This window comes from Phaeodactylum tricornutum, chromosome 3 (assembly GCF_000150955.2).
Source record: "Phaeodactylum tricornutum CCAP 1055/1 chromosome 3, complete sequence".
NCBI classification, from domain to species: Eukaryota; Bacillariophyta; class Bacillariophyceae; order Surirellales; family Neidiaceae; genus Phaeodactylum; species Phaeodactylum tricornutum.
The window spans coordinates 17,059-40,609 of NC_011671.1; the positions used below are offsets into that span (position 1 = coordinate 17,059).

The 23,551-nt window shown below is 48.1% G+C and overlaps 13 protein-coding genes across 13 annotated transcripts; 6 read left to right on the forward strand and 7 right to left on the reverse strand.

The window, feature by feature from the left end:
• Positions 1–86: 86 nt before the first annotated feature.
• Positions 87–1,090, reverse strand: PHATR_4234 (predicted protein; the record flags this gene model as incomplete). Its single annotated transcript, XM_002186224.1, has 3 exons — positions 87–498; positions 553–796; positions 889–1,090. Coding segments are annotated over 3 exons (858 nt in total), but the record flags the coding sequence as incomplete, so codon positions are not given.
• Positions 1,091–2,001: 911 nt separating this feature from the next.
• On the reverse strand, positions 2,002–2,559 carry PHATR_33087 (predicted protein; the record flags this gene model as incomplete). The annotated part of the gene is made up of 1 exon (XM_002186225.1): positions 2,002–2,559. The coding sequence occupies one exon, from the start codon at positions 2,557–2,559 to the stop codon at positions 2,002–2,004; it is 558 nt and encodes a 185-aa protein (XP_002186261.1).
• Positions 2,560–3,333: 774 nt separating this feature from the next.
• On the forward strand, positions 3,334–4,087 carry PHATR_33088 (predicted protein; the record flags this gene model as incomplete). The annotated part of the gene is made up of 2 exons (XM_002185947.1): positions 3,334–3,733; positions 3,822–4,087. The coding sequence occupies 2 exons, from the start codon at positions 3,334–3,336 to the stop codon at positions 4,085–4,087; spliced, it is 666 nt and encodes a 221-aa protein (XP_002185983.1).
• A 47-nt stretch (positions 4,088–4,134) lies between these two features.
• Positions 4,135–5,106, reverse strand: PHATR_43790 (predicted protein). Its single transcript, XM_002186226.1, has one exon. It carries the CDS (start codon positions 4,922–4,924, stop codon positions 4,298–4,300), a length of 627 nt encoding a protein of 208 aa, XP_002186262.1. The 5' UTR covers positions 4,925–5,106; the 3' UTR covers positions 4,135–4,297.
• A 411-nt stretch (positions 5,107–5,517) lies between these two features.
• On the reverse strand, positions 5,518–6,339 carry PHATR_43791 (predicted protein; the record flags this gene model as incomplete). The annotated part of the gene is made up of 1 exon (XM_002186227.1): positions 5,518–6,339. The coding sequence occupies one exon, from the start codon at positions 6,337–6,339 to the stop codon at positions 5,518–5,520; it is 822 nt and encodes a 273-aa protein (XP_002186263.1).
• Positions 6,340–6,693: 354 nt separating this feature from the next.
• On the forward strand, positions 6,694–7,178 carry PHATR_43792 (predicted protein; the record flags this gene model as incomplete). The annotated part of the gene is made up of 1 exon (XM_002185948.1): positions 6,694–7,178. The coding sequence occupies one exon, from the start codon at positions 6,694–6,696 to the stop codon at positions 7,156–7,158; it is 465 nt and encodes a 154-aa protein (XP_002185984.1). The 3' UTR covers positions 7,159–7,178.
• Positions 7,179–7,980: 802 nt separating this feature from the next.
• PHATR_7562 (predicted protein) lies at positions 7,981–8,391 on the forward strand (the record flags this gene model as incomplete). The annotated part of the gene is made up of 1 exon (XM_002185949.1): positions 7,981–8,391. A coding segment is annotated over one exon (411 nt), but the record flags the coding sequence as incomplete, so codon positions are not given.
• A 291-nt stretch (positions 8,392–8,682) lies between these two features.
• On the reverse strand, positions 8,683–9,819 carry PHATR_43793 (predicted protein; the record flags this gene model as incomplete). The annotated part of the gene is made up of 3 exons (XM_002186228.1): positions 8,683–9,198; positions 9,328–9,661; positions 9,683–9,819. The coding sequence occupies 3 exons, from the start codon at positions 9,817–9,819 to the stop codon at positions 8,683–8,685; spliced, it is 987 nt and encodes a 328-aa protein (XP_002186264.1).
• A 940-nt stretch (positions 9,820–10,759) lies between these two features.
• PHATR_43794 (predicted protein) lies at positions 10,760–12,726 on the forward strand (the record flags this gene model as incomplete). Its single annotated transcript, XM_002185950.1, has 2 exons — positions 10,760–10,901; positions 11,027–12,726. The coding sequence occupies 2 exons, from the start codon at positions 10,760–10,762 to the stop codon at positions 12,655–12,657; spliced, it is 1,773 nt and encodes a 590-aa protein (XP_002185986.1). The 3' UTR covers positions 12,658–12,726.
• Positions 12,727–13,341: 615 nt separating this feature from the next.
• On the forward strand, positions 13,342–14,834 carry HSP20B (heat shock protein Hsp20; the record flags this gene model as incomplete). The annotated part of the gene is made up of 2 exons (XM_002185951.1): positions 13,342–13,577; positions 13,924–14,834. 2 exons carry the CDS (start codon positions 13,342–13,344, stop codon positions 14,777–14,779), a joined length of 1,092 nt encoding a protein of 363 aa, XP_002185987.1. The 3' UTR covers positions 14,780–14,834.
• A 47-nt stretch (positions 14,835–14,881) lies between these two features.
• PHATR_43796 (predicted protein) lies at positions 14,882–16,175 on the reverse strand (the record flags this gene model as incomplete). Its single annotated transcript, XM_002186229.1, has 1 exon — positions 14,882–16,175. Exon 1 carries the CDS (start codon positions 15,995–15,997, stop codon positions 14,882–14,884), a length of 1,116 nt encoding a protein of 371 aa, XP_002186265.1. The 5' UTR covers positions 15,998–16,175.
• A 1,077-nt stretch (positions 16,176–17,252) lies between these two features.
• Positions 17,253–18,083, forward strand: PHATR_43797 (predicted protein). The gene is made up of 2 exons (XM_002185952.1): positions 17,253–17,412; positions 17,456–18,083. Exons 1-2 carry the CDS (start codon positions 17,319–17,321, stop codon positions 18,037–18,039), a joined length of 678 nt encoding a protein of 225 aa, XP_002185988.1. The 5' UTR covers positions 17,253–17,318; the 3' UTR covers positions 18,040–18,083.
• A 3,346-nt stretch (positions 18,084–21,429) lies between these two features.
• Positions 21,430–23,076, reverse strand: PHATR_10367 (predicted protein; the record flags this gene model as incomplete). The annotated part of the gene is made up of 2 exons (XM_002186230.1): positions 21,430–22,696; positions 22,763–23,076. Coding segments are annotated over 2 exons (1,581 nt in total), but the record flags the coding sequence as incomplete, so codon positions are not given.
• Between the last annotated feature and the right edge of the window lie 475 nt (positions 23,077–23,551).

Consider the following 23,551-nt stretch of genomic DNA (forward strand, 5'->3'; position numbering starts at 1 on the left):
ATGGCGTGCAGATACAGACTAATTGCCGCCACTACACCTCCAAGGATTTGTTCTTGGGTGACACCAACATCGGGCTGCAAACCAGCCTGAATCAATCCTGATACTAGTATTCCAAAAATCAAAGCGAAGCCTTTCCGTACCGAACCTGCGTATTTCGTGACCAAACCCACCAGAATTCCACCTACACTGTTCACAACGATTGGAATAAATGTTGGTAAAGTCCAACCCTGCCAGAACCCTTCTCGCAACACATGCTGTCCGTCGGTAGAGATAGCGAGGCTGGCGGTGAGCACCAAAATACTCGCTACACACAGTTCCAAACTAAACAAATACGGATTGCGGCCACCTCCGGCAGTCGACTGTAAGTTGCTTTGTGAGAGCGCCCCCGCCAACCCTGAAATAAAGGAGGCGAGCAATATAGGCGCCACACCGTGGGTGTAGTGCTTCGCATCCCACGCGGTTGCCGAGGCAAAATTGTCTTCCCCAGGGTCATTCCCACTTTTCCTCGGCCCGCCAACGTGTGAAAGCATTCCCCAAACCCAATGCACCGACACGATGCCTTCCATAATCAAGGCAGAGAGTAGTAGCAGCAGGAGTGCCAGTATTTGCGTCAAAGACTGCTTGCGTCCCATTACAAAATAACAGCACAAGGCCGCAGAGAGCGTTTTCGTTTGGTTCAATACATTGAATGTCAAAGCATCCAAATTTTGGTACGCGACCAGAGCTGCCATGTTTTGTATTGCATACAAGACCGCTGGAACAGCGGCTACCGAAATCCATGTCCTCACCGACCATCCTTTGAATTAGATAAGAAGGTCAGACATTCTATGATGCGACCAGCTGGCTGAATATGCATCTCCACTGGCACTGTGAGCTATTGCGACTTACCGTTCAAGGCCGACTTTGTGGATCCCGTAATTTGCATCATGCTTAAAGCAAGCAAGCCCTTAACTAATTCCTGTATCAAAACTACCGTAGATCGTGTAATGTCAGGCGGTGTGAATCGTCTCGTCAAAATGGGTTGTAGCCCAAACTGCACCGCCAAGAGCAACATGTAGATTAGCGCACTTCGATCCAACGAGGGAGACGAGGAAGTAGAGTCTGAAGGTCCGGAAGACGACCTGCTCATGGTATTATTAAATCAACGTGGGTTACACCGACAATGAAATAACTGTGAGATCATACGTTGGCAGTCTCGTCAACAGCGTTTCGCTGATTTCGTTGTGTTAGAATGGAACGTCGACGGGATTCCCGAACCATCTCGAAGGGGGGGGGGGGGGGGGGGGGGTCGTTTGTGTCGCTCCTTGTGAAAACTGCACCGATAAGCGCCCAAGCTAGCACATCACTCCAGAGAGTGGATAGGAAAGCAAGGTGAGACACAATTAAGAAAAGAAACGGTATCATAGATAATGACCGGACTAGACTAAGACAATACGGAGGACCGACAATTAACTTCTAGGTTTCTTGTGAGATAAATCCGTCCGCGTAACCTTATGTCCACGTGGAAGGAACTCCATAGTAGTTTCCCGCCACAGTCAGTCACAATTCATCATCGCTATCCCACAAAAATAGGAGGAATGAACAATCCCAGTGTGACAATTGGATGAGCAAATATAACAAAAAGGTTAACTGCAAGGCTCTAACTCTCTCTAGATGTGGTCCTAGGCCCATGAATATGCTTGCCTTACGTTTGAGATCAATGGTAGGCTGGTTACCAGCCTCCGATCTGGATCGGTTGTGGCAGGATTAGATGTAACGAGATTAGTCGAGACTGCCTAATCAAACTTGCTGTTAGTGCCGGAATGGTACGCTGTCCGCAAGTTTAGACGTTACAATGCTTCGTAGCACTTAAGTCGTGGTGTAAAACATAACAGCCGCAAATAGACTACCTATAAATTACGTTAATCTGGGCTGTGATTGCGAACGTAGTTGCATCAGCCCTGCACTACTGTACAACAAACAAACCATTTAGCACATTAAAACGGCGTAGACTTTTTTGATTTAGACGGCCGCGACCGACAGGTATAGGTTGGCCGCCGACAGCTGGTACTTTTCGTTGTACGTGATAATGTTCATGAAATGAACCAGGCCGCATTCCAGGCAGCTCTTAACGCGCATAATGTTGCGAACATTGTCCGTGTCAATAGACTCCAGGACAAGATCCGTCGACAAATCCAAAATCAACGCGGGGTCGACGACCGACCCCACAACATCGAGGAACTCAAAAAATCCCTCTGGGCCTCGAAGTTCGAATAATTGGCTGTCGACACTCGGGTCCTCCGACTGGCCGAGAAAGATCTTAAACTCGGCATCGGTGGCAATGTTGGCCAATATCTTGGCCGGATCGCCAGTAGCGGTTGCGGCGAGCTGGCCTAAGAAGGCCTCCATTGGGCTGTCATAGATTTGTTGAAAACCACCGTCGTCGCTGCTGCTGTTGCGACCGCCCTTCTTTCTTTTACGATTTCTTCCTTTCGTCGATTTGGCTTCTGCCAGAGGCACACAGTCGGTGAAGAAACCAACGGATAGGATGATCAGGACAACTATAGAAGAAAGCTTCATCTGACTGAGAGATTTTAGAATGTGATCGCACACCAAAATTTCGCTCGAGAAGCAAATTGAGCATTGTTTTCCGCTTTCTCCCCTCGCTCCTGCAATGACAGGCACGTACAGTCGAGAACACAAAAGAACCCGAAAGATCACGGCGACGTTCTTCGAAGTATCGGCACGAAGTCGAAAGGATTCCCAGAAAGTGGCCTGCAGATTTATCAATCTGGTCAGGTCGGTACGAGGCTAAAGAAGCAACGGGTAGGTGGTCATTTCGGACCACAGATGGCGGAAGAAACTTCCGCGCCCAAAAGTGTCGTAACACATGCTTCACGGTCAGTCAGTGATGTTGCAAGCCAAAATTTGACTGCCAATGTTAAATATACGTTGCGGACAAGATGCGGCGCAAAGCGGCATTACAGCATTTACAGTTAACTGTAAGATCAGCATGAGACCCGTATCACTTCCCCTTTGAAGTACCTCACAGTCAGCCAAGGTTTACGTCTGTCGTGAACCGGCATCACTCACGACACGACATCGAACGCCTACCAATCTAAAAAAATCATAACGCAGGTCTGTTTAGCGAAGTGTGATTTCGAAGCATAAGTATGTGACCATAAGTCGAACAGATTGACTTATGTCAATCAGGTCCATTTCGTATACATTCGCCCCGCTCAAAACGTTGGATACAACTGACATTTTTGACAAGCTCTAATAGGTAGTAAGCTAACAGAGATCAACCGACCCTGTTGGGATGGATCGTGCATAAATAGTTGCTGGGAGACAAAAATGGCGATGATTAAGCTTGCTGTGCTTCTTTTGCTACTTCTTCCGTATACGTCGGCAGGATCCACCGCTTTCCGGTACAACGATGATCTGTCGTGCGATCGAGGACTGAGCGCTAGCTCTCTGTCTGTTGCCTGCGATGGAGGGGACTCGTGCTCATTGGGTAGCACGGCAAAGATATCTGGCTCCCTTTCGCTGTCAAGCGAACTGCCGACTTCTGCAAAGCTTTACGGAAAAATATGCTTTCTTTACGTTATTTGCTACGACTTTGAGGAAGAAAATGTCGACCTGTGTGACCGAGCTGGTCTAACTGCAGGGAGCGGACAGAGTTGTGCCGATACTGGGGACTATTCGATAGATACAAGCCTGAAAGTTCCTGGAAAACCCAAAGACCTCATGTCTGGTACGTAGTGAGAGGGGAGGGGGGTCTCATCTGTCACTTGAACAATCGCTTCCTCAAATTTTCTTACCTTCTCTTCTCTTGGGTTCAGGCTGGTCACTGAAGGTAACGGCGTACCTCGAAGACAACAACAACAACGAGATTGGTACTACAAAATGTACCTTCTCGGTGGCTGCCGTGCAGGGATATACCACGACGTACACAGGGTTTGCAGCTCTCGGTATGGCGTCCCTTGTTTTGGCATTATATGTAAGGAAGAAAAGACGTGTTGGTCGCATCAATTTGCTGGACGAAGAGGATAAGGCGGCTCCGTCCGGAAATTTTGAAATGATGACGGAAAAGAAAGTGATTGTATAGATGTACAAGTCTGACAGAGAAATAGCTCTGGTCAAGAAACAACATAGGCAATGTACAAGAGGATTATAAATTAGAAAAGGCAATTTGACAAAAATACCGACGAGGACCGGATCTCGGAGATGTTGACGTGCGTCGTATTAAATATGAGAATCGCTTTTTCGGACCCCGTTTAAAAGCATAAGTCATTATGAAATTGATTCAGGTCATGTACTACAAAACACGGCAGCAGTCGCTGGAATCAAAGGCGGCGCTTTCATTCCGATCACGTGACGTATATACCACAAGCTGATCCTTAACAATCAGCAATCGCTTTGGAACCGAAGAATGCAGATCCAAGAACTCGCGTACCCGGTGTCCCGTAAAGCCTGGTGAGTGAGTATTGAGGATAGGCTGGCCGGGAACGACAACCGCTTCTACCATCTGAGAGGGATGGACTTTTCTCGCAAACGGTGAATCGGGAGAGACGCTTTCGATTTGAGCTGGAAATCCAGTAAATGAGATTCCTAAATCGAGACCTACAGGCAGAGTGTGCTCATAGCGGCAGTCGTGGAGGGCATTTGGAGCAGGAGGATGATCGCATAGAATAATTTTCCGCAGTAGGTGCTGGTTCGCATGGAGAATTTTGTGAAGGCGATTCGTGTCGACAACGTTCGAAATCACCAAATTCGGAACTTCGAGGGAACAAAAAAAATATCCAACCAAATTCATATTGGTTTCTCTCAATGAGCTCTCAAGTATTTGAGACACTCTGGGTGGGCTCCCAGAGAAGACAAATCCTGATCCTTGGTTGATGGGTAGATCTATCGAAACCTTCGTGATCCGCACAACATTCATCATGGACCTGCTGATCTACATTAAACAGTCAACGACATCAATACTTGATCCGTAGACAGAAGGAAAAACTCGAAGGAGGATCGGGGGAATAAGTGACTCTGGACGTGTGTATACTATGGATTCGCCGGGAAAATTAACATTTCCTAAGATTGCTACAATTGCACACTATTAGCAAGAAGCGGAAATGAGATCTGATTGTGGCAGCATCCCGTAAAAAGGGAAATTTCGACCCGTGGTAGGAATCATCAATTCAGGAACCAGACACAAATTTTAACCCTAAGAACAATGTTGCGAGAAGAAATTATCACGCTCTATGGGATTGAGAATATGAGGCCATTGTTGAGAACGGAACGAAGGCGTAGGGTTTTCATAGTGTAAGGATTTCAGTGCATCGCGAACGATCTACGGCAAAACAAAAAGATGTAAAATTGAATTTGAGCTACCAGGCTACGTAAGCGTGTGGTAAATGCCACAGAGCGACGTGATTCAAGCTCCCCCATCTGTTCTTGCACGTTACAAGAAAACGTTTAGCAGCGTTGCATTGGGACTACACTGGCAATCAACCAAATGAGTAACAGCATGTTAAATCAATGTCTTCACACATCTGGTAACAACAGCATAGTCTTCTGAACGATAGCGTCTCGCTCAGCACGTGTGTGTTTGATCCCATTTTCAATGGTTTTGCCATTTTCGTCAATCAATGAATAACCCGTCGGTAGCCTCAACAGCGCCATTGTCATCGTTTCTCCGCAGTCTTCGGCGCTCTTGCCGAATATTCGCTGGAGGGGGCGCAACGGAGCTCGGATCCACGCTGGCATTTCCGCGCCCCAATTCGTATTCACAAATCCGGGGCCGGCATGAGCTACTGCAAGAGATGGACAGTCATTCGCGATTGCTTCCATTCCAGCATCCAGATAAAAACCAGCCGCGTCTGCTGCATTTTTGATCGAATAGGTATTTTTCAGTTCAAAATCGTCTTCCAGATGTTGAAACTTTCCGTGAACGCCCGCAGATAGAACCGTGAATATTCGTGAGTTCGGTTTCATACTCTTTGCGAAGAGGCTAGCAAGAAAGAATCGTGAAAAATAATGAAGTTGTAGTTTCTGGTCGAGGCCGTCTCTTGTAGGAGTGTATCCTTGTATTGTTGCCATTCCTTGAGTCATGACGAGAATATCAATATCTTTGGGGTCGTTCTGGATTGCCAGCTTCCGGACACTTTGGAGATCAAAGGCGTCAACGGAAACAAATCGATGTGTTTGCGAAGGTGATAAAGCTGACATTTGCTCGACGATTTCATGACCCCTCGCTACCGATCTTCCCGCTATCGTTACTTGCACGTCGCCGCGCTTTGCTAGAGCCAAAGCGATGCCGTGGCCAATACCGCTAGTCCCGCCAACGACTAATGCGCGGAAACTCATTATATATTATTTCCACGAACCTTCAAATTGCAGCTAGTATAGTTTCTAACCTTGAGCAATGGCAAAGGAATGCCGACGGAAACTACCTATATACAGTATATTCCCTTTGATTGCCGCTGACTTCTTATTTGTTACTCACAGTCAGTCGCAGTCAAAAAAAATTTCATTGGAGAAAATGGAGACATAGTCCATCCAATCAGAAGATGGTCAGCAAAACCGGTTCGAAAGGGTATCTTTGGAGGCGTCACATACGCGGTCTTTGGTAACCGGCTGCTTACAGTTATTTGAATAATTCCTACTTGTACAAACGAGAACTATCGCCTACAGTTAACTGTTGAGTCACAAGAGCCCACCATGAGCGTCATATCTCACATTTCCATAGGTTCGACCAAAGAGAAGTTTGGTGAAATGGTTCGGTTTTACGATTCAGTCATGACTACAGTTGGAGCCAAGCGTCAAATGGTTTATTCAACAGATGGCGAACGGTTGGATGTACAAGGCGAATGCGATCCCGAAAAGCTTGCTGCGATTGCGTATGGAAAGTACTGGCCCGAAATTTGGATTCAGCTCCCACACGACAAAAAGGAAGCTACTGTTGGAAACGGCGCACACATATCTTTTGCATGCCGTAACTCCAGTCACGTCCAGCATGTATATGATACAGCCATCACGAACGGGGGAACTTGTAATGGAAAGCCCGGTCCAAGGAAGGAGTATAGCGACAAGTATTACGGTGCATTTTTCTTGGACCCTTGCGGCAACAAGTTGGAGGCAACATTCTTCGATCTGGGTTTGTGGAACTACTGTGGAATTCTCTAAATATTGATCAATTTTTCGGCCTTTGCAAGTCAGATATGGGTCTTGTTGTTAGTAAGAGAGCTCTCGTGTTGTGTGGATGGAGTTGGTGAATATAGGCTACTCTCCTCGGAGAAGACAAAAGGGAGCGAACCCTAAGCTTCGATTGCACCTATTCGGGTCTACTTTTTCTTGGCGACGAGTGCACTACATATTTGGGCTCTATTATAGTCAATATATAGGTAGGAGTGTATTGGTGTAGACTTAAAACTTTTGTGGCTCGAGCACCAGGAGCAAAGCTACCGACCTCCCTCAACTTACATTTCTGTTAATCATGGGGCCTGCCAACTTTCGAACAGCAGATATTTATGAAAAGCGCTTTTTTTGGTTGAAATTTTGAAGAGTATTCGTCGCCCTTCTGTTGATTGGCATGGCATGTGAAGGATCTGGCTCGTGATGAAAAATGGAAAATACAGGTATTTTCCTTTGAAAACGACGAGTTGGAACGGAGGCGTGGACACGGAAATCTGCGTATTTGACAGTTAATTTTAAAGAATGAAAGTGAACTGTGCTCACATGTTTCTGGGCGCTCTTACTATGGATCAACTGAAAGCCAAGACTTTTATCAAGTACGCCTTCACATCTATACTTTTCACGCCACGCAATACGACAAACGCCTTGTTTTTCCGTCCGCCTACAACACCTCGATTTGTATTCTCCGGTCGCTCCAAATATTTTCCTGTCTCCATGGCACGCAACGCAATCAAGTCAAAACCTGCTCGGGCGACGGCGTCGAACGTAGAGAGGTTGGAAGATAACACCTCGTTGGAGCCGCAATACTTCCTGATCAAGTCAGAACCCAGCGAATTTTCGATCCATAACTTAGAGGCTCGCCCCCGGCAGCGTGAAGAATGGGATGGAGTCCGGAACTATGCCGCTCGCAATCACATACGTAGTATGCGGGAGAATGACCGATGCTGGTTTTATCATAGTGCGTGTAAGACTCCAGCAATTGTCGGGACTTGCCGCGTAGTACGGACCGCTGCTCCAGATGCTACGGCGTTGGATTCTAATCACCCGGGCTACGATCCTAAATCGACAGCTGAATCGTGTCGATGGGATTCGGTGTTGGTAGAATTGGAAAGCATTTTCGAAAGCCCGATTACGTTGAAAGAATTGCGTGCGCAGGCTAAAATCAACAAAACTGTGGCCAGTATGACGATTCTGAAAATGTCCCGTCTCAGCGTAACTCCTGTTACCAGGTCTCAGTGGGACGAAGTAGCCAGACTCTTGGAACGAAAAGAACAGGGTGAAGATCTGCTGATGTAGCACCACCACACTTATTTTACGCATAGACTGTGCCGAGTGATCAAATAGAGTTATGTTACATACACACAGGTTCGTTGAACGTCAACCCGCATTCGAAAGAGTACTCGAACAGGGTGGCTTCTCGTACGCAGGCGAGAGTCTCTCGTTGCGAACGTGCTTGCATGATGGATCCCGGCGAAACCATGCAATCGTGACCTTTTCATTCAGAAGGCAAACGGCTCATAATGCCGCAAACACTTTTCGAGCAACATTTTCGTGTTCGTTGTCTTCACATATTTCAAACTCAACCGGTCCGCACAATAGTTTCTCGGCAATTGTTTTGCTAGGTATTTGTCTCTCCGGCAGACACACATGCCCGACCGATTGGTGGAGCGCCCATAAATCGCCGCAGGTTTGCTGTTGCCATCGCGTTACTTTATTGGTCAAACCATGTGAAAGTTTTCTCGTGAGGTGCCGCACCTTTCTCTGGAGAATCTCGACGGTTTGCGTCACGAGAGAAACGATGCGCTTTGTTGCTGGTCGGTTCTTCCAGAACTGCGAAGCATCAATTTCGCAAAAAGCTATGGGCGCTCCGCTATCGTCCTTTAGCATATCCAATTCACGGTAGTCGAAGCGGCGCCGGCATGATCGTCCCAAATGATAATCGCCCCACTGTGCCTCAAAAGAACAGGCGCAGGCTGGTTCACACTGCGTTGACCGCCAATCCCAACGACATGATGAGTCTGTATCCGGAATCTAAACGAGGAATACGCCACAAATGGACAAAATGGTTTGAGCGCACATCTGCGAAGCAAACATAACCTTGCGCCGGTACATTCCTTTCACGTAAATTTGGTTTATGCACGAGATATAACATGAGCTTACCACTTTGGTTGTCAGGTATTCCTTGGTGACTTCTCCGAAGACGTCGAGTAGCGTTCGATCGTCTTCTTCGTCTTCTTCCGAAAGGAGCTGGCGGAGTCGGTCAACCGATAAGGATTCCGCCGCGCACACTTCTTCTGCCATTGTTGCAATAGAAGCCCCTTTTTCCGTCGCAGTAATCAGAGTACTCTCCGGTACCGTGATCCGTTCCGGTGTTGTTTTCTCTCCGTTGTTGTTGCATTCCTCTTGTTCCACGCAAACATGTGGCACAGACTGAAATTGCTTACCAACCGTGTGCTCGGCAGCGGTCAAAGGAGGGCCAAAGCCTTCTGGGGATCTAGACGGGGTACTAGAGTACCTAGTGGATGGAGTGCTCTCGGGTGTGGCTCGGTGTTGCTGTTGTTGCTGCGCGCGGACTTGGTGCTGCTGTCTCATCCAGCCCAGAAAAAAGATGGCGTGTCCCAGAAGTCGTACCATATGACGAGCGCGTCCCATTGCAAAAAGAGAGTTGGAGACTAGAGACGAAGGTGACAGCTGATCGTGAAAGACTTTTGGGGGAAATACCAATGTTGAAACTGTTCCTTGAGAAACGTTGTGATAGCCAACTCATACTCACCACAGTCAGGCTTTTTCGCACTCGCTTCGGAGACGCATCTGCTCTCCAAAATTGAGGCACGGAAACGAAAACAGTCAGCCCATGATGTCTCAGCGAGTGAGACATGAATCCGACGACAAAACGAGTCTTTTCGGTCACAACCTTTGTACCGGTGACAAAACTTCATTAACAGCTAGTTTTCGCTTCAGAGGCAATTCAAAAAAACCCACCTAGCTAGAGTGGTCATGGAGTCACAATCCCTGTTTTCCTGTGTCGCTCGTATATGCACGAAATCGCTTCAAATTTCACCTGATCCATTTTTCGCGAGCCTCCTAAAGGAAACAGGCAAAATCGCGACGGATACGCTGCATATCTTGAATGGATTCACAGTCAGCTAGAGTAGAAATGGCCAAACTACACCAGTGATGAATTTCGGGTTTCAAGTTACATACACTTACCCTTCTTTCAGGGGTACTGAAAGGCCGTCCACAATTTACCTCTACAGTTAGTCGAAATTTTACCTCTATTCTCATGAGAGAGCAAACTATTGGCCAACGCGATCATACCTCTCATCTATTTACATTAATACCATAGTTTTTTGGCAGTCCAGAATAACAGACAATTGTATTAGCAAACAGCAAATGTCGTCTTTGATCGACACAAATGTGAAGGAAAAACCTCAACAATTATGATTTACAGTACTGTTATGTCGTGACTGCAGCAAATTCGTTTGACGCTGTGACACGAAATGGCATCACTCCGAACTGCCAGAGACAAAATCAGAACAGCAACATCCGGGTGTTCGAAGACACCGTTGACTTTTTCTGCAGAATTTTGACCATGGCAAACGATGCACAACCTACTGTTACACTAATTAATATTCTTTTCTCAGTCGAGAACAATGAACAGACTGGAAAGAGCATCAACTCGTCACCTGGCATAATTCACCCCATTATCGCTCTGCCCTACAAGATAGACGTACGTAAGAGAAACGTTGTCGCAAGATGATGTTCTCGCCTCAGGTTTGCCTGTAAACCAGGTGTTGGGGTATCCAAGTTTCATGTTCGGTCTCGGAATTCTCACATTCTTCCTAAATTTCCAAAACAGGCAAGTTCCGAACGATGGGCTTCTTTGCGTCGACGAAACCGATGCAACTGGCATCGCTACTTGTCACACTCTTTTTGGTTTTTGTACCCACGACGCCGTTCGAATGGTCCGTCTCCAGCAGCAGAAATAGACCAGAAGTCAATCGCCGTGCCATCGCTGGATTGTGGAGGTTGACACCGCGATCACTCCAACACACCTTACCGTTGAAGGAATTCACCACCTATCCTAAGGTAGCTCCCCAAGCTCAACCGGTGGAATCTGATCTACTGCTCATGCTGAAAGAAGACGGATCGTTTCAACAGTATCTCGACAGCGATCAGGATGAGACCACTTTAACTATGCCAAAAAAAGATCTAGATCAATCGTGGTCAACATTTACTGCACGCAAGCAATATTTGCACGACGTAGCCAAAGGAGTGTGGGATTTTGTGGACGGTAAACTCATTTTGGCCGCGGATCGACCTGATGTCGAGAAAACGAGGGATGATGCGGAGAAACCTCCCGATACACTGTTGGTAGGAAGAGTCGTCGCCACCTACGAACAATCCCTTGCAGAAAACCCTATGCTCGCCGCTAACGACTCGAGAATGCTGGACGTGAGCGCTTCCGGTTCAAAAAATACTACCTTGGAAAAAGCTGTGCTTTCTGCCGAGCATCCATCGCAAACGCAGATTTCTCAGTTGGCCACAAACAACCAAACAGATGCACACCTGTCCGTCCCGAAAGGCTCCGTGAAAGTGGGGCGTTTCTTTTATCCCAAATCTCATCCATCTTTTTTTGAAACGCCCATGTTTCACGCCGTTAAGCGGGGCTCATTCGTGTTGCGGCAAGTACTGGGTTCACTCAATACCCAACACGGCCAGAACGACCTGGTGGAAAAGTTTCATCGGGAGAACTTCTATAACAAGTCGTTCTGGTTGACTTCTCATCCAATCGGTCAGCAAAACAATCGTCCTAAAGGTGAAAAACGATGGTCCATCAAGTACAATAAATACGTGTACGATGCACCAAGGGCAAAGTCATCTTCGCAGTCAAAGCAAGACGTGGAAAAGGACAATCGTGGCACAAATATTCGCGTAATGCAGGTTCACTTCTACCCGAACGGCACTTTCTCAACTTTGGCGGGTTTGGGAGATTCGACTATTCTACGCGGCAAGTACGATGTTGTAGGTCAGGATCGCGATCAATTGTGGATGCAAATATGGCGGTTCGGTTTTGGACGGGATGTCTCCGGAAGTACTTATTCCGAAGGCCGCATGCTAAACCAGGATGATGCAAAAATGTACTGGGGGAGGATTGAGGAAGATGCAGAGCGTATCTCGGCAGTAGAAGAGGAATTGGATGGAGAGGTAGGACAAAAAATGGACTCCAAGAGGAAGCGCTTGCTTGTGCAAGGATCTGTGCTCGTCGGATCGGGTTTGGAGCCTTTGCCTGTGGGTCGCTTCATACTGCGTGAAATGGAGGATGAAAGTATGCTGCGCGACGACAGTTATCAGGACGATGATGATGACCATGATGACGACGATCAAGATGATTGCGGCAAACCAGCTCGAGAAGACCAATCGATGACACCGACAGCGGTATTGACTGGTCTGGTGGTGCAGCTTTCGAGTGAATGGTTGAGTAAATGATGAATTGAATGAAGGCAGAACTTTTCTGCCGTTGTGTAATAGTATCTAAAAAAACTTATATTGATTTTCAAGATTTACGATGGACTAGATTACTTATGACTTACGGAGTGTCATCTCTTAACTTTTACTCGACGTCTGTAGCTTCACTCCGGTTCTGTTCGATTTATACGGTCGAAGCTTCTTGTTGGTCGTATTCTTTTTTGTTTGACTTTCAAAGCAACTTCCTGATTATAAATAAGGCTTTCTGTTGTGTCTATCTTTCTTTTTTATACCCACACATGCCGCGTCCGTCGTTGCGGCAAACGTGATGACCGAAAAAACTCTGATTTTGGTAATCTTATTCATCAATACCAAATCAATACGTTTTCTATAAGATCGGCCACGTCTCGACTGCCGGTGTCGACAGAAAGACGAGGGAATGCCACTTGACCAAAATTATTTATATCCTTTCGTGTAACGGCACCCTGAGGTTCATTGTCTTCCGCTGTCAAAACCAAGTCGGCGAGTTGTGCTCCCGCAATCGAGAGCTTGACCTTGCTGTCCGTAATCATTATCTCGTGGTCACCGGTATCACAAACGATATCTCTTTTGCGACAGCGACTTTGGAACTGCTAAAGGTCGACATGGAGACCACCACGCAACGAGCAAAACATCACGGTCGTCTGGGACTTTGAGATACGAACAATGATAGCAGTGCCGGAGGGACTACGAGCTGACGGTGCCGCCGATCCACCAGCTGTTGTCATGTTTTGGATCAAACAGGGATATGAAACGAACGAAGCGAAAGGAATAGGAACCGGAACGAAGATCATTGATGCTTCGCGAACTCCATACATCTGTGAAGAAGTTTCGTCGGAAGCCGGAAATGCTGACCAGTTGGCAGGCCTTGGCAGAGGACAGAACACGACCCATCGCCACGCGTAAGCGAGACATTACTGTGACGTGAAAACTGGAAATGTTGTGTTTCTCTTTAGAAAATGTGCATCATTCTACTTGGCATTTTCGAAGAATTTCTTTTATGGCCTTTAAGCTTCGTCACGAATCGTCACCTCAGACGTGCACCATACTGATCCAGACATCCGTATTCATCTCTGCTCATTCCCATCTCACAATTTCGATTTCGAAGTACTGCTCAGTAACTTCCAACATACTAACTGCCAACTGAAACGAAAGAATGATCTTCCTTCGTCAACCTCGTCCCATGTTCCAACATTCACCCTTTCACTATCACCATGATCCTCGCGTGCTTGTCATTCATTCCTCTAGGACTGGCTGCGGTCCCAACAACGAAGATGCTACCAAGTCCACAACAGCTACTGATTCCTCGAACAAGATCACTGATGGTAGCGCTTCTGCGTCGGTGGTGTACCACTCGCGTGGCGTCCATGTGACGGAAAGCAAAGAATCAACTAAGTTGTCCATTGACCTTCCTGGAGTCAAAGCTAATGATGTGCAAGTTGTCCTTGAAAACGGGAAGCTCCGTGTGAAGGCGGAGCGCAAAGCTGGTAAACAAGTCACTTTTCATCGCGAGCTTCCGATCGACGATTCCGTCATTGAGTCAAGCATGGCAAGCCTGGTCGATGGGGTATTGACCATCTCCCTGACCAAAAAGCAATCGCCCGAATCAGTGTCGGTTGCCGTTGCATCAGAATATCCTCCGGAAAGTATAACCGAAGAAAATGTTCACTTTAGTTTGGACCTGCCCGGGGTCAAGTCGTCGGACCTGAAGGTGACGCGTCTTAGCGGCAATATCGCAATCGAAGGAGAGCGGAAAAATGGCCAATTTTCTTCTACGGTCAAGCGCAGCTATGAAGTCGATACCAAGACAGTTGATGTTGACTCGATTAGGGCATTTTTGGCCGACGGCGTCTTGACCTTCGTTGCGCCTCGCAAGGAAGGGCCGCCCGCTTTAACAATTCCAGTATCGACGCTTATTGAGAATTCCACCAGCGAGCCTCCCAAGAAGCAGGCCAAGTTGGACATTGAATCATCCGAAACGGCGCCAAAACAATCCGTCATTCCTGAAATCGAAGATGACAAGACAAAGCCGTCATCGGGTAGCAATGAAAAGGAATGGGAGCATGTTGTCGAGACAGTCCCTGACGAAGAAGTCAAAGCTTAGCAATAGCCAGTAAAAGCAGAAAATATGTAGATAAGAAATTCAAATACTGGTCGTAGTCTCTTAGTGTATCGAAACGTAGAAAAGCTTTGAGCAAAGAAACCCTCAAAAGAATCCGAGCGATGCGCCCGTTGCTTCTTCGTACAGTGAGAGTATACCCCGTAGGCAAGACTCCCCACTAGCTCTCTTCACATCATCCTGAAAGTGACGCATTCCCAATCTACTATACTCTCTTCGCTTGAGCCTAATCACATCGCGATCAACGTACTCGTTTTGATTCTCGCCGACTCCGATAACAGTGACAGATCTATTCCAAGTCCCAAGAAAATGACCAGACCTTACGGGTTTAAAGCCTGGTTTGGCCGGTTCGATTGCAACGCCTACATCCTTACGGAAAAAGACGAAGGCTGCGTGCAATGAGTGAGGGCCTGTGATAAAGGCGGCATTGATGGAACCGGTATCCGGAGCCATCCACAAGTTCGCCAACGCTTGCTGAAATGCGTACCACATAAGTGGATGCCTTGGTGATGTGGCCATAAAATATTGCGACAGCAAATGGTATTGTTCAACGACAAAGAAAGCGTCGTCGCTGGGACGAATGCTATTTGGCGACAGCTTATTCGGAACGGAGTCCAAATCGGCATATAGGCCTCCGTAGACCCACAGAACGAGATACCGCCAAAGGTCAGCTTTGAGTGTACCATGAAGGAGGCATTTTCGAGCGATAGTCTCCAATAATGGAAAGTTGGGAAATTCCTGTTCGAACAATCTCCAGAGCGCGTCGTCGTCGTGAAAATAGTAAGACCATCCATCCCATTGCCACTGTTGCGTTGTTTTGGCCAAATTTGGTGTCAAGCACCGCGATCTGGAGGTTTGATGAACTATTCTTGGAATTTTTCTGTCGTTTGATGCGTGTGACGAAGGAAATTCGGTATCGAAAATATAGACCAGATCGGGGTCACAGAGCGTCGTGCTGTCTTTCGTGTTGTCCAGCGTAAGCTCCTGAAGTGGTCTTTTCCTGTAAGGCTGTTTGGCTTTCGTTAATCCAGTATGGCCTGTAGCGTTTATAAGAAAAGCTTGATCAAATGTTAGACCCTGAAATTCTGATTGTTTACGGAAGCGAAAGATACCAACAAGATGCTCAAGCAACAGTATGGAGATCGGTAGATAGAAGCACAGAGAAAGCCATTTCTTTGATGTGCTTATTTTCCGTTTTTTCATAGTTTGAACTAGAGCTTTTCCGAAACTATATTCTCCAGTGTTGGTCAGTAACAGAGAAACAAATGTAAAGACAACTGACAGTGAAGATCATTTGACGAATTGACCGTGGTGTACAGTGAGCATTATTTGTGCGCATCGGAAAAGTTCTATCAATGCCGCTCTCGAGTGGCAGTCATCGCTTTCAAGAAATTGTGTGACCTGACAACGAATCATGCTTTTCATAGGAAAATAAAAAAACGACGGGGTTCGAGTTGGATATATCGCAAAGCCTGTCAATATCCGGGTTTTGCTGTGCCAGCATCAATGTGCCTTCCTCACAGTAACGTATACGTCGATCGACTTAGACGTCAAGGGTCTCTATAGATAACCATTGACCGAGAATATTCCAGATACTATTTGACACTTTAAAATGCGGGGTAAGATTCGGTCAGCGGTTAGGCTTCCAACGAATCCTAAAAGTGCCTTTTTTGCGTTTATAGCAAATTCCGAAATTGAGTTAAAATTTGCAGATGCCAATCCCACAATGGCAAGAGCAGCTGTTTTTCCTTCAATATGTGTGCTGGCCTTTGGATCTTCCAACTGCTGCGTTCTGAGTCGAAGAAGGACGGAGACGGTCGACAATCATGGTCCCGATCACGACAGGAAGTCGATTCCGAACTAGATGGCGAGTCAATCACTACATCTCGGTCAACTTCAAAGTCTTTGAAGTTTGCCACAGTCCGTGTGCAGCTCCGTAAATGCCTTAGCTTGATCCCGTGGTGTTTTTCAGACTGAGGATCAACCATAGTTCTGGAGCATCGGATCACCGTCTGCACGGCCATCAACTCACAGTAAGGGTGTATCGACATTCGGAAGCCCAGAAGGCCACGTACCGTCTATACGACGTGAGAAAAGAGTATAACTTCGGGTGAGAAAGCTGCGGAAGCAGGCTATCTTCGAATTGCCTCCAAATTCAGACCAGTGAGACAGAAACTGACTTTTGTGTATAAGACTTATCAATTGTTTTCATTTCAAATCATTCTGGGCGAAGAAAGAATATTTAAGAGGGAAAACGCCAGGAAATGGAAATTCGAACTACTATTGTGGCACTGGATTCCTACTTAAAGACCTTTCTCAACGGAGGAAATCTTACCAGAAAGAGGGATTCAATCAGCGTGGCTTCGTCTTCTTGGAAGATCGAAAACCTTACCAGCCGTGGCTTTTCATACCAATTCTTTGCGACAAACGAGAATTCATTCTCGGTCATAAACCTTGACGCCTATCATTCAGGAAAAGCGTCTCGCACGTATACACTCACAACGCAGCCCCATGCAACTTCACCATGCCCTACTACCCATACACTACGATTGCCTCGCAGCAAACACACCATCCGTCACAAAGCGGGCGGCTAGCGAGACAAGACTTTCTACGCCAACGTGCACAAGCGGCGGCGAGAGCCGCGACAGCATCGAAAAACAGTCAACCCAATCAACAACCAGCGGAGCTTTCGGAGAATAAGTGCAAGTCTTCGTCTCACTGTCGATATACCGGGTGTCTTCGCTCGTGATTTGGAAGTGGCCATCAATCACGGAGTTCTAACAATCCAGGGGGTTCGCAAAACCATGTCGGTCGATGGCACGGTTTGTATCAAGAAACACAAGTTCTCACGACGCTACGCTATCGATACGAACGTAGTGGATGTTGCGCGAGTCGACGCAAACTTGTCGCATGGTGTCTTGGCGATCCGTGCGCCAAAGAAGTCTGGATCCCAGCACGTTCGAATTGATGAGGCGGACGAACAGACTCGCAACACCACCGGGAATCTTTCGTCGAGGGAGATCAACGTCACTACCAGCAACCACGAACTAATGTCCAATCTCACCCCCGTGGATACCGCTAGATTGGCTGCTTCACAAGTACCCTTGGCAGTACAGCAAGGATCTGAAGTAAATGCCCTTCCCGCAGATCCTACCACGATTCCAAACGGAAAAGACTCGGACAGTTCCAGTCATGGAGAAGTGAGCTCCGATTCGTGCTCCCAGAGAGAGGATGGTCAATCATAGAGCAGCAGGATCACTAAATTTAGCATTTATTCCTTTTCAGTAGCAATTTTTTACTATCAACTCCTTTGCTAGCAACAATTTACGGCCATATGCCTTGTGCGCTGTTTAGCTGCGAGTACGGGTTCACTTCATATATGTATAGCAGCTGGTTCATGCAATCCTGGTGCTAGAGGGAAGGAGACAGCTGCACTGCTGACTTTACCGATTCGATCTTCTCCCAATTCCAGGTGCAGTCCCTATATATAAGCATTGTGTGGCCGAAAATAGTCAGAAATGTTGCGTAAAAGCTAAATTCTGAAACTTATCTATTGGTAAAAACTATCACGTTTGCTACTTCTTCCCGGGAGACAAAAAATTCTCGAGATCTTCGAGCTCCGCATCATCAACATCCAGATCCAGCAAGTCTCCATCAATGTCGTCTAGACCGTCTGTACCGCTTAACAATGCGTCCATGTCCATGTCGTCATCGATATTCAAAAGATCGTCGACATCATCATTACCATCCTCGTTCGAAGCCGCTATGTCAGCCGCGGGCGCCTGATCCTTCTTTGCCACCGTATCCACCGATATCGATGGAGCTTCGGAAGACGTCGATGCAAAAGCAGTCCCGGAGGGCTTAGCAAGCTCGTTTCCGCCAACCGACGATGATACGCTCGGGACCATGGATGATGTCTCCGACGCGTAGCCACCGCTGGACTCTTCTTCAAAAACGATTTCTTCCGTACCACGTTCGTCCTCGTTGTCAGCGGGCTCGTCCAAAGCACCCATGAGTGCTTCCATCAGTGAATCTTTCTTCGGGGGCAACGCGACTATGGTAGGTTTGGGAGTACTCGCTCCGGAAGCGGGCTTTGAGGTCGCTAATTCATTCTCTGGCGTCGGCAAAAAGTCGAATTCGCTACCAATTGAAAAGCTCTCCAATGAGGACAGCTTGGCTGGACCCTTGTCCGGCTTTTTGTCATCTTCTTTTCGCGATTTCTTCTTACCAAACTCCCGACGTCGACCCACAGTGGATCCCCACAAATGATTTTGTGGTTCGTCTTGGTGTGATTCTTCGTGGTGCTCCTTCTGTCTAGCGGCAATAACGTCCCAGAAGCGAGAATCCCGACTCAGCATGGTATCGTACACCGACGCCGAGACCTTGGTGGCACCACCAGCCAAATCCGCGGCTGCTGCATTTGCGCCAGTCTCAACAGCAGGGTGATCATCCGAGGCGACAGTCCCCTTGTGCATCATGTCCTGTTCTTGTTGTTCCAAGACCTGTGAGGCTTGTTCTGCGTCAACCGTTTCAAAGATAATGTCCAAAAAGAAATCGTCAGGAAAGCGGTGATCGCTACAGGCTCCATCCAACTGGGCTTTCGTAAGTCGCATAACGTTGGGAGGGACGTATCCAGTGTGGAAAGCGGCCCGAAACATGCTGACCCGTTGCCGTGACGCCGTTAAGTGGCGACAACGGATGAGAATATCACCCTGTACGATCTGGTTGACGTGGAAAGAAATGCTCCCATCCGCCACCTGACAAAAAGGCAGTTCATCGGACGCTTGTTGAAAGTGGAGGCTGGCGGGTGCCGTGTGCAATAGTTGTCCGGCTTTGAATAGCTGAAGGTACGGGGCACAGCCCATGCGGAGCACTTCCGGATCCTTTTCCGCTGTTTTCTTGTTATTGTCGTCGTCCGGACGTAGCGGTCCCTTGGCGTACTTGGGCGCTTCGCTGAGAATAATCCGCGTGAGCATTAACGGTGGTTGCGAGGGCCGCACCCCATCAAGCATGTTTTTAAAGTACGATGCGTAGCGACGCTGTGACGGAATGGTGAGTTCGTCCGGAGTAATTTGTTTGCATCGCGCAATGTATTCGAGCGTATCGTATATGTTGGTAAAACCCGCCTGTCCCATCCAACACAGAAATGCCGCGAGCACGGTACTGGTGCGGCCTTTGCCAGTCAAGCAATGTACGACGGCCACGTTCCGATCGTCGGCCTTCAACCAGGCTTCCATGGAAACGAGTAGTTTCAAAAGCAACCCGAGTGGTGGACTCGGCGAACCAGGAAACGAAAAAGTCAAGACCTGTTCATCTAAAATCCCACAATCATATTCCACTTCACTCAAATTCCACACCATGTAGCGACCATTGTGACGACGCGTGAGCATGTGTCCGATGGCAGCAAGTTTGCGTTCACCCGTGATCTCCCCATCGACGGCACTCGACATTGCGGGGTGACTCATGGTAATAATACGGTCCGTAATATAAACGACTTCGGCGTCCTTCAAGGCAGCAACGTCGAGAGGCAGGGACGGATCTCGTTTGTAGTACAGGACACGGGCTTTGTTGAGTCGCTCCTGTAGTTTCGTTTGCTGTGTTTTGACGGCTTCTTCGGCTTTATTGATCGACGCCTTGGTTTGCTGAACGACGGACGTCCAGCCCGCTTGCAAATGCTTCAAAACGTGTTCCTTCTGGTCCGTGCTGGAGTTTTTTGTGCTGTTGCTGTTACTGCTGCCGATTTCGTTCGATTCGTCGCCGTAGCGTCCCGTGACTTTAGGTGAAGTTGTCGCTTCTTCGGCCGCCATTCGAGTACTCTCGTTCGCAGCACCCTGGGGATTCTTGGAGGGCCCCGCCTGCGATGCTGCCTTGGTTAACGCATCACCCGTCTTTTCGAACGCTTGCGTGAGAGATGCCTTGGCGGTTTCCCCCCAAGTGCTCCACATGGTCACTGAAATTCGGTACAAGGAATGACTCGGCGACAACGATTACGACAATCCAGAGATTCGAGCTCGATACCGCAACGGGAGACAGCCTTGTTCCGTCAATGCGAACGAAGGAAGGTCTCACAGTAAATCCAGGTTCTCTTGTAGGCATCAACGTCGCAGGTCGCGGTCCTTTCTGTTTCTGATTCGCTATGAACGTGCCTACCGTAATTACTTTCCGTTTTTGCGTGTAAGGGGCAATTCGCTCATTCGTATTCCTACGTAGGCTATTTCTACACCAAACGAATCGTGTTTCCAAAGTGCTATATTGATTTCCGGGTGTTTCGCGGAAATACATGCCGTGTCGATGCTGGAGTAGGGCCGGCCGTTGTTTCAAAATGCCAGGGACCAGGATTTTGGTAACCCCCGCCAGGGTCTCACTATCTGTTAGGCCGAGATTCGAACGAACGAGAACTATGTCGTCTCGGCTGGACTACCACATTTGTCTAACAGACACGCAAAACTCCACAAGCCACCTCAGCTTGCCTTCACAAACACAAGTATAGAAATACCAAGCTTGTTTGCTAGCAAGCTTCCCAACCCACCATTTAGGAATCTCTCGTGTGACGTTCACTGTCAGCTATGATTAACCGCACTCACTCGCTTGACGCTTTCGGCGACCCTCTTTTGGGTCAATTCGGCCGTGTGGGCCTTGTACTCGTCAAAATCTCCGCGAAACCGCGTTGCTTGTCCCCCGTGTACGACCCATAATTCGGAGCACGTATTCGAAACAAAGTATTGGTCGTGAGAAACCACTAGAATTCCGCCTTTGAAGTCTTGGATTGCTTCCACTAGGGCGTCCACGGCTTCCATGGACAAGTGATTGGAGCCTTCGTCAATCACCAAAACGTGAGGCTTTTTGTACGCCAGCGCAGCGAACGCCACGCGGGACTTTTGGCCGCCAGACAACAGAGCCATGGGTTTTAATGCATCGTTGCCTTGAATCTGGAATTTGCCCAAAAAGGATCGCATCTCTTGGTCCTCGGCATCTTCAAACATATTCAGTAAGTTCTCCAAAGCCGATTGCTTTAGATCAAAATTATCGCTCGAGTGCTGAGTAAAGTGGCCAATCCGCAAACCACTGTTGATGGACACCGATCCTTTCATTGGTTGGAGTTTGCCCATAATGAGGTTCAACAAGGTCGTTTTGCCTTGGCCGTTGGCCCCCAAAATAGCAATTTTGGACGTCAGTGTGATACCAAAATTGACCTTTTGGAGTAAATATTCGCTTTCCGGTTTCTCGTCGGGTTTATAATCAAAGGTAACATCGTTTACGGCAATAATTGGTGGTCCCAGTGGTTCGCTATTCGGAATGGCAAAACGCCACACCGGATCTACCTGGATAGCCTCGGGTGCTTCAGCGTCCATTTTCTCCACCGTTTTGATACGCGACTGGACCATGGTCGCCCGCTTGGCGTTGGCCCGAAACTTTTCAATAAACTCCATCATGTGCTCACGTTTGGTTTGGTAGGCCTGGTACACCCGCATGGCGTTTCGAACGTGTTCGTCCCGTAATTTGACGTAGTTGTCGAAATTTCCACGATAGTATGTCAGCCGTTTGTGTTTGAATTCCATAATGTCCGTACATACTTCGTTTAAAAAGCCGCGATCGTGCGAGACCACAATCAACGTGTGTCGGTAATTGACCAGGTAGGATTCGAGCCAGAGGACGGCTTCCAGATCCAGATGGTTCGTCGGTTCATCGAGTAGACAAACATCAGGCTCAATGAACAAGGCCGCGGCCAACGCGACGCGCATTTTCCATCCTCCCGAAAGCGAGGCGACGGGAGCGTGCTGCATAGCAATGGTGAACTGCAATCCACTCAGGATCATGGCGGCGCGGGCTTCGGCCGTTTCGGACCCCAAAATTTGGAGCCGAGCGTAGACGTGATCCAGTAATTTGAGATCAGCCCGTAAACTGGCCATATCCTCGGCGGATGCCTTTTCCATCAGCTTTTCACGCTTTTGTTGAAGCGTCAAGGACGCATCGTCGGCCCCATCCGCCTGTTCAAGTTTGGTGAGGAGAATCTTCTCCTGCTCCATGAGCAAATTGCGCTCCACATCCGCTTGGAGGACGGCTTGCATGACCGTAAGTTGGGCGCCCAAATGAGCCGGGACTTCTTGCCGGACGTGCAAGACTCGTAAATGCGTAGGAAATCCGTCCATACCTTTGGCAATGGCTTTGAGGAGGGTCGACTTACCGACCCCGTTTTCTCCAATTAGACCGTACCGCCGTTGGTAGGCAAACTTGAGCTCGCCGTGATCCAGCAAGACGGTACCGTTGTCCAGCGACACCATGACGTCCCGTACCAGTACGTCCTTTTTCTTATCCACGCCTTCGTTGGCGAGTGTCTGAAAAATATTCTGATTCATGGTAACCAATCCTTGTTCATCGTCGTCGTCGTTTCCGTAACGGTTGGTTTCGGCCAGAACTTTTCGTTCCGTTTCCGCTTCTTGCTTTCGAGTTTTGCGTCGTTCCTTGGCGGAGGAATTCTGCGCGTGGGCTTCCACCAGTGTATTGGCCATGGGTTTGACACCCCCTTCCGTCCCCCAGAGATACCGCGAAGCTTCCACTTCAGCAGCAGTTTGTTGATCGAATTCGGACATACTAACGATTCCTTGTGTGAGTTTGCGGGTAGTGGTGGCGGGGATGTTCGGGGATGCCGACAACGCCGTGTTGGTGGTGGTGGAGGAGGACGGCGCGTCACGCGACAACGTCGTGCGTACCAAGTCTCGTACTGCGGTTTCCGCGCGTCGTACCCGATTTTCGGGA